The sequence below is a fragment of the Tupaia chinensis genome, unplaced genomic scaffold (genome assembly GCF_000334495.1).
Source record: "Tupaia chinensis unplaced genomic scaffold, TupChi_1.0 Scaffold143913_1, whole genome shotgun sequence".
Classification (NCBI taxonomy): Eukaryota; Metazoa; Chordata; class Mammalia; order Scandentia; family Tupaiidae; genus Tupaia; species Tupaia belangeri.
Window position 1 is genome coordinate 1633590 of NW_006203764.1, and position 9025 is coordinate 1642614.

At 56.7% G+C, this 9025-nt stretch overlaps 1 protein-coding gene across 1 annotated transcript in view; it reads right to left on the bottom strand.

Moving 5' to 3' along the window:
- Positions 1-4: 4 nt before the first annotated feature.
- SERPINA3 (serpin family A member 3) overlaps positions 5-9025 on the bottom strand; it is a gene marked incomplete at its 3' end in the record, with an annotated part of 10805 nt that continues 1784 nt past the window's right edge. Inside the window, exons 2-5 of the mRNA XM_006165415.2 lie at positions 7213-7851; positions 4460-4733; positions 1499-1649; positions 5-64 (exon numbers count right to left, since the gene is read on the bottom strand). Of these exons, the coding sequence (XP_006165477.1) occupies positions 5-64; positions 1499-1649; positions 4460-4733; positions 7213-7851 (1124 nt within the window). The remainder of the gene's footprint in view (positions 65-1498; positions 1650-4459; positions 4734-7212; positions 7852-9025) is intronic.

Below are 9025 nucleotides of genomic sequence, written 5' to 3' on the forward strand. Positions count from 1 at the left end.
TTCCGGGGCCAGCAGCTGCTTCTGTGCCCACCTCACCCACGTCGAGCACAGCCTTGTGGACCACCTGCAAGGACATCAGAGGTCACTCACGGGGACAGGGTGGGCGCGGGGTAAGCAGCCTGCCAAGTGCCGCTGAGGGATCTGACATAGACCAGGCCTCTCCCGCTGGCCTGTCCCTGAGCTGGTAAACTTGCTTGTCCCTCCCACTCCTGCCAGCTATTAGATCATCAGGAAAATCATGACCTATTTTTCTGTCTAAAAACGCAACACAACTTTCCGGACCACTCAATATTTTGAATGATCCTGACACACGGACATGCAGCTAAGACACCGAAGCAGTGGGTGATTTGCTTGGCTTCATACAGGGAAGAGTGGGGTGCCAGGCTCTGACTCCCTCTCTGTCTGAGTCCAGAGTATGGAACCCCCAGACACCCCCTGCCATCAGAAGGAGGCCAGACTAGGCCAGGCTGGGCACATCCTTGCACAGAACCCCGGGCAGCTCTGCACAGCCTGCTCTTGGCTAGGTTAGTGCTGGGTGGTAGCACTGCTCCGGCTCCAACTGAAACATCCCCAGGGACTCTCAAACACTTTGCATAGAAGGGACTTTAAATTCCTGGCCCCCCCCAGGTCCTTTGCCCCCCACCACACAGACCCTTCCATTACTGTGCACTTTGGAAGGTGGGGTACTGCCTGAGCACAGTGCAGAGCCGAGTGGAGCCGAAGCTGCCTAGTCACCACCCCCCCCTTCTTCTGACCTCTGCTCTGGTAGCCAGTCCAAGGGTCTCAAGTCATCTCCTCACATACTCTTAGCGTATATATGTGTATATATGTATATATGTGTATCTACACATATGGTTTGCCATAGAGACTGTACTCACCAGAGAGAGAGAGAGAGCGCCCCCTGGGGAGATGGCCACACTGCAATCTCTTCTCAATCTCCTCTCAGGATTTTGGGCACGCACACACACATGCCTACTGTGCTTCCCAAGCTGCTAGGTCTGGGACTTGACCCATGCAGTCAGTGATTCATGTGGGATCCAGCCGCCTTAACCACCATGCCACTGGTGGTGGTTGGCCCACTCAGCGCTTTTCCAACACAGTGGCCACGGAGCCATTGTCATTACCTATGACCATGGTCTGCCCTGCCAGGAACGGTCACCTCCATTTCACAGGTGAAAAACTGTGAGTAGGGGACTTCATTCTTCATCCCTGGAGGCAGTTGGCAGTGTGGCGTGGGGTGGTGCCTATGCCTGCATGACCCCAAGCCCAAGGTCCTCCCAGGCGGCCCCTGTGCTCACTGTGTTGTGGAGGAGGGACCAGCACCCATGTGACAGGAGTAGCTGGGCCAGCTTGGCCCAGGCTTGCAAGTCCAGGGAGGCCGATGAGAAGTGGGGGATGCAGGCATCTACACAAGGTCAAGGATGCCCGGACACACACCTGGCCTTCACTGCTCAGGTTCAGATCCGGAGGACGGACTGCCCAAGGTTTAAGGACTCACCTGAGAGAGCACCAGGTTCTTGGCTCCTGTGACCCCTGACAGGTCAGCGTCCCTGCTGAAGACCTCCCTGAAGCCCAGCTGGGGAAGGACTTTGTTCAGATTGTAGTCTCCTGAGATGGAGAACTTTGGCAGGTAGAGCTCATCTATCCATCTAGGAAACAGAGAATGTGTGAGCTCCTGCGTGGCCCCATGCCCACCTCGCAGCGCGGTCTTCCATGGTGTCCGCAACCCCCCTCTTCTCGCTGGAACTCAGCGATCATGGCCTCCATTTCTTGAGTCACTTGTGCTTACTCTTTTTTTTTTCTTGCCTGAGGGCATGTGTACTCACCAGAGAGAGAGTCAGAGAGACGGTGAGAGGGAAAGTGAGAAATCATCTCCCCAAGGGGGGATGGCCATGCTGCAATCCCTTCCCCTCCATTCTCCTCCTGGGATCTTGGGCACGCATGCACATACATCCAGCATTTTTCAAGCCACCAGGTCTGGGACTTGAACCATGGTCGGCCGTGTGAGAGTCCAGCGATGTAACTGCTATGACATTTGCTGACCTCCCTCTTGGGATCTTGAGCACGCACATACATACATCCAGCATTTTTCAAGCCACCAGGTCTGGGACTTGAACCATGGTCGGCCGTGTGAGAGTCCAGCGATGTAACTGCTATGACATTTGCTGACCTCGTACTCTTCTTAATTCATGAATTATCTGTTTGCATCTGCAGGTGTCTGAGTGTCCCAGGTGGTGTGCCAAGGTTGGGACTGTGCCCGAGCATGCCCTGCCCCTTCACCCCAGTGAGGACCCCCCAGTGCGTGGAGACAGGGCAGGGCAGCCACACTGGTGGGATAGCAGCCTGCTCCCCCCGCCAGGAGGCCTTCCTGTAGGAGGTGGTGTCCAGGCTAAATCCCACAGGATGGGAAGGAGCTAGTTGGGTGAAAGGGAGGGTAAAAGGCAGCTAGGAGAATGTAAAGAAGGTGGGAAGCCAGAAGGGTGACTTCCAGGGTGGCAGGCAGCCTCAGTGTAGGGGAGGGGAGAGATGAGGGTGCGACTGGGCAGGGGCCAAGAGACTCACGAAGGGCTGAGTGCTGCCAGGCGTCCGATTCTATTGGAAGGACTCTGGATGCCCCAGCAATCAGCTGGAGGCTCCTGTCCTGCCTCTCCTGAGTCAGGCAGGCGTATGCAGTGGGCAGTGAGTTCTCGGAGCAGGAGGCGGCAGGAGCCTCCTCAGTAAGCTCCCCTCTGTGTGTCCCTTTAATAACAGGGACACTGTCTGCTTGTCTACAGTTGCCAAACACTAGGAGGCTGCGACTCGCATTAAACTTTGAGTCCCATGGAAATGGAGAAGGAATAAATTCCTCCTTTCACTCATTCATTCTTTAGTTCCTTCTTAACTTCCTTCCTTCATTCATTCAACAAATACATACTGAGCACCTACTATGGGCCAGGTAGAGCCTTGTGTCCTGGAGTTCCCTGGGATTCGGGGCGTGGAGGGCCTGAGTCAGGTAGTCCCAGGAGGCACCCAGTCCTCCGGACAGTGGTGGAGGCAGGGGCTGCAGCCTCGCGTTTATGCTGAAGCAGGCCCCTCCCTTTGGTGCTTCATAGAATCCATTTTTACCTCATGGGGCTCTTGGAACCCCCCAGGAAGGACAGGGACAGAGGAACAGTGGCACCCTGTCCATTTTGTAGGTGGCCGAGCCCATAGGAAGAGCACAGATTTGCCCACGGTCATGCTGGCCCCTGGGGCCTGATCCTCAGGGTGGGACTCAGAGTCCGGTGCCCCTCACCCCTGCACGACTGAGGCACCTGCTGCCTGTGCTCTGCCACAGGGACTGGGCGGGGGCTCGCCAGACTGGGACCTGTCAGCTCCATTTCCTGTGTACGTCAGCTTGCGTCTCTACCCTCAGGTAATCCAGGCCACTTCTTACCCTCATGGCTCGCTCCCACCCAGACTCTGGGCTGGCCCCTAGCAGGGCTCCCTGCCTCCATGCTTGCCCTAAGTCTGGTCTATGCCCGCTCGGCAGCCAGGCGAGCCTCTAAAACAACACCCGGGCCGTGCACTCCTGGAGGCCTCCGGTGGCCCTTCGTTTCTCCTTGAGGAGGAAGATCAAGTTTTTCCAGGGATCTACAGGGATCTTGTCACCTGACCCACTCCTTTAGCACCTGTGAGGCACTAACTCCCCCTCATTCACTCTCTTCTAGCTGCTCTGGCCTCGCTGGGCCGCAGAGGCTTCGCCCTGGCTGTTCCCTCTTCATGGGTGCTTTTCACCAGTCCATCCATGGACCCCACTCCTCGTGTCTGTTTGGCTGATACTCTAACATCACCTCATGGCCATTCTATTTAAAATCATAAACTGCCTCCAGGCCCAGCTTTCAGGATGCGTTTACCCTCTTCCTCTACTCCCCCCCCCCCCATCTTGTACTTTTTACCAAATCATGCACCTTCTCACACATCAAATCATTTCCTTTATGTTAATTTAGCCTCACTTCCCCAACTACAAAATGAGCCCCCTGAGGGCATTGAGATTTTATTTTACCGGCACACAGTAGGTGCTCAATGAATAAGTGCCGGCACACAGTAGGTGCTCAATGAATCACCCGACAGCTGCTGAATGAATGAATGAGGGTACAGAGCAGAGCTGATTCTCAGAGCCCGACTCACCCACCATTGGTGGGTCGTAATTCCTCTGTCCCCCTCTACCGTCAGGAGGTTGAGACAAGGAGAACCGCACGTGAGCACTGGGGCTCATGTTGGCAATTCTGACTTAGAACGCGGTGGAGTCGGAGGAAGCCCCAGGCCTGGGTTCCATCTGATGCCACCATCCTATGAAGGAAAACAGTTCAGGCCCAACGTCCACAGACACCAAAGAACAAAGTACCCCCAAACTCTACCTGTCCCCATGTAGGTTCTCCCATCACTGGGCATTGGAGAGGCCCTGAGGAGAAGGGTCGCAGGGCCCTGGGCTAGTCACCTGGTCTGCAAGGAGCGTCTCCACCTGCTCAGGGTCTCTGGGAGCAGCCTGGCTTCCACCTGCGTCAGCTTGTCCTGGTCTGGGAGGACGAAGAGTGCGCTGGCATTGCCCATGTACGGCAGTTCCACCACTGTGCAGGACAGGGCCTCGTCCCGGAAGTAGGGCGTCCACAGGTTTTCCACTTTCATCATGGGCACCTTCACCCGCCTTCTCTTGCTCACATGGAACTGTGACTGGAAAGTATCGTGGGGGTCGAAGGGCGTCTTCCACTTGGCTAAAGGCAGAACAAGTAGCAGAGGCTGATGTGAGCAGCCTTCCTGCCCCGTTGCCACCAGCTTGCCTGAGCCGGCAAGCGCTCTGGTCCTGCCCTGGTCCTGGAAATACCTTGACAAGGGGCAGAGTTGTCAGGGATGGGAGAGCCCTGCAGGCCTGGACTGGAAATGGGGCCATGGAACAAAGACCTGGCTATGTGCGCTGCATGAAAACTCAGTAGGAATTGGGGAACAGGAAGTACAAGATGGGGGGAGGTAAACTGAGGAAAGAGGCATGATACCACAGGATCTGGAGCCTGGGGAAAGCTGGTTCCCCCTAGTTCTTTAAAAAGGGGGGTTGCCTGGTAAATAATTGCTAGTAACTGGCATTGTGGAGACGTGGACATATACCCACTCCTCTGCACCCCAAATCTTCTGCTCTGTTGCCCACATTGGCTTGTGGGAGGGCTGGATGGGCAGAGGAGGAAGGAAGCTGAGTTCTGTGGGGTCCAGAGAGGATGCCCATTGCTGTGAAGGACCTGGGAGGAGCAGGGAGGACCTCTATGGAGCAGAATTCAGAGCCGGAGTGACCACAGGACAATGCCCATGGCACCTTGCCCTCTGAGGGGTGGGCGCGGGGCATCCCAAAGCCATGGGCTAAGAAGGGACAGCTGTGGTCCTCAGTTTGCATCAGGTCACATCCACCTCTCTGGGCTAGGAATATCCGGCCCTGAATCCAGAGCCCATGGCCCCCACCTATGGCCTCAATCCAGAGAACTGGGAGTGGTGAGGCCTTGCAGATCAGGCTCAGCAGCTCACGTCCCCCTCCTCACACCATTATGCCCAGCGGACCCGGCCTCGTGGCTGCTGCTTGAGCCAGTTGAGGGAGGTCTGGGCGCGGTCTAGTCCTCTGGACTTCTGTGTCTGTCCTGCCTTTCTCCCAGTCCATTCCAACTTGGGCTCAGGGTCACAAACACCAGCTCCCCCCAGACTTCCACACCACAGCCTCAGCAATGACCAGGTCCCATTAGGTAAGTTTAGTGCCTTGTTCGTGACCCAGGGTGAACCTGGAAAGCAGAACTGAAGTCGACAGAGTAGCCATGTGGGTGATCAGGTCTCCACCCCAGGAGGATGGAGGACTCGAGGATTGGGTGGAAATGAGCTTTCTGGGTATGTCAGAGACCTGGAGCTTCCTCGAAAGTCTGGCCCCTCCACTGCCTGTTTCCCATTGTTAGGGGCAGGAGGGAGGGGGGAAGCTCTGCTTGCTGGGGTGTCCCTGGGGAGGACATCCTGGGACCTACAGGACCAAGGGGACAGCAGACCTGGCTGGTGTCGGAGGGAGAGCCAGCTCTGCACCTGTAGGTGTAGGTGAAAACAGGTCCAGAGGGAGGGTCTTGCCCAACCTGGGCTAGGATTCTGCACAGGACTCTGGCTGCCACCAGCTCCTGACGCCTTGTACCTTCTGGCCCTTGGACTGGTCGCTCGTGGCAGACCGATGTTTATTTGTCCCCAGTTGGACTGTGGGCTCCATGAGGCAGTTACCTGCTGCTCAGCTCCTGAGTCGGCAGGCTGAGCGCCCCATTTGCTGAGTCGCTTCACTGTCATGGGGCGCCAGGCCACTCATATAAGGGGCAGGGCCCTGGCCAGGGTGCTGCCCTCCCTGGGGCTCTTCCTCAGATGGGGACGGTGTTATTTCCTTCCTCAATATTACAGGAGAGCAGAGTTACAGAACTTGGGGGTGACCAGGCTCCTGAGGGGTTGTCTTCCCCTGTGAAGACCACCCCCAGCCCCACCTGGATCCCCTCCAGAGCCTGAGGCCCTGGGCCAGGGTGTGCAGGTCAGAGGTGTCCCCAGGAATGCACAGGCAAAGGGGTTTCCTGACCACGTCCACCAGGGGCTCTGCCAGGAGGCAGCTCTAGTTTCTGCCACTTGGAGTGATTTGCAAGGAAAGTGCCTTCCTTCTGTGTCCTGGGCAAGTTGAAATAAAAATAGGCGAATAAAAAGCACCACTCTGATGCAGACAAAGTGTTCATGGGCCACTGAAGCTGTCTTGGAACCAAAGCTGATCTGTAATTTATAAGCAGAGGCCTATGGGCAGGGAGGGGTCTCGAAGCCCGTGCCCCACACATACACCAAGCTGTGGACACCCTCCTGCCCAGTGGTGGCTAGACTAATAATCGTCCACAAGCTAGGGCAGAAATGGCCCAAAAGCTCAGAATGAAGGCTGTTTTCTCCTGGACGCCAAGCCAGGCTCACCTTTCTTTCTTTCTTTTTTTGGGGGAAAGTTTTTCCTATAGGGCATGTGTGTTCGCCAGAGAGACAGAGACAGAAAACAAGAAATCACCATCCAAGGAATTGGCCACACCACAGCCCCTTCTCCTCCACTCTCCTCTCAGGCATGCACGTACACAAGCCTGGTGTGACTTTCAAGCCATCGGGTCTGGGAGTCGAACTGTGGTCGACCATGTAGGAGTCTAGCACCTGCTGGCCCCAGGCACTCACCTTTAAAGAAGATGTAATTTACCAGGACCATCACTGTCTCTGGCTCGAGGCCCTTGATCAGATCCACAATCTTTCCCTGTGTCTTATTCTTCACATAGTCATTGATGAGCGCCTGTGCGGCATCGGGGTCCTGGAAGTCGGTGGAGAAGGCCTGGGCTGCGAACAGCCCCTGAGCATCCTCGGAGAACTTCTGCAGCAGCTTCAGCTGCTTCCGGAGGAACAGGGCATTGCCCATGCTCAGCTGCAGCTGGTCGCTGGGCTGGTTGAGGGTCTGCAGGAGGTGCTGGAAGCCCTGCTGGATCTCTGCCTCGGAAATCTCCGTGAGGTTGAACCTGAGGCCTTCAAGGATCTCGGTGAGGGTGGTGTTGCGGGCCCCCAGGGACAGGAAGGCCAAGGCTGTGAAGGTGCTCAGAGGGGAGAAGATGACATTCTTGCCAGGGGTCATAGAAGCCAGCTGCCTGTAGAGGCTGAGGCCGAAGTCGGTGCTGCTGGAGGCCCACCTGAGGCTGTCCTCATGTGTCCCACTGTCCTGGTGGTCCTGTGTCAGGTTCTCCTGGTCGAGTGTGGTGCTTGAGTGGCAGAGAAGGGCCACCAAAAGCCCCAGAGCTAGGAGGCGTGACATTCTCTCCACTCTCAGCTCTGAAAAGTAAAGACCCTGTGAATCTCAGAAAGCCAGAGGATCCTCCCTGCCTCCCCCTGGCCTGGGTCCAGTCCCTGCTCTGCTGCCTGTTGCAAGCTTTGTGACCTGCAGGGCGGGCCCTCCTCCGGCCCCACCACCCTCGATTACGCTCTCTGCCTCCTCTCCCCTTTAAAGTAGGTACTAGAAGTGTTGACATTTTTTTCCTGGTAGAGAGATGGCACAGAGAGGTGAAGGGGCTTCTCCACAGTCACACAGCAAGAGATGGACCAGCTGGTGACGGGTAAGAGGTGCTGTCCAATCAGAAGAGTTCTCAGTCCCCTCCCACTGGGTAAGAGGAACTTGGTCAGAGGAGATTGGGAAGCAGGGATTCCTCTTCCTGTAAAGCCCCAGGGGAGGAAGGATTCTCCTGGTCTAAGTCAGAGACACAGTGGCACACTCAGCCCCACCATGCCAGGGTGACTACTGAGAGCCAGCCCTCTCCTCTGGGTGCTGGTCCTAGCCGGAGGTGACGGACAGAGGGCACAGGAGGCCACGGTATGGTGCCCAGGGCCATCAGCCATGGCAGCAGCTGATGCAAAGACCGAAGGAAGCCAAACGGTCTTCTTGGCCCCTGCCAGGTTGCCATATGGTTGTTTGTACCATAAGCCTGGACAGGCCTCGTGGTGGGGAAACAGCAGAGTGGGCTCCCTGGTCACTGAGACCTGAACTGGGATTCCCTTTTGGCCACTTGTGATTGCTTGTGGTGACAGGCAAGTGATCGAGCCCCTCTGAGCCGCAGGTCCCATGAGCGTACCACCTGCTGAGTGACCCAGGTGAAGGCACCATAACAGGTATTCAGAGGGCCCACCGGCCTGACCCCGCCTGATATCGCCAGCCAGAGCCAGTGCCCCAGAAAGGGCTAGAGCTGCCAAAGCAAGACCCCGATGGTCTGGGCTGAAGGCCAGGACGACGGCAAACAGGCTGTTTACCTGCAGCCTCTGCCACAGTCCCAGAGTTCAGATGAGAAAGGGGCGTGGGTGGTGAAGGGGAGAAGCAGGGTGAGGAGGGGAGGGGCAGAGGGAAAGAAGGAGAAGGGGAAGAAGGAGGAGGGGACAGCTCAGGAGAGGAGGGGAGGCCGGGCGAGCTAGAAATGCCTCCTGGCAAGCTCAGGGCTGGGCAGCTCTGCTGTGGAAG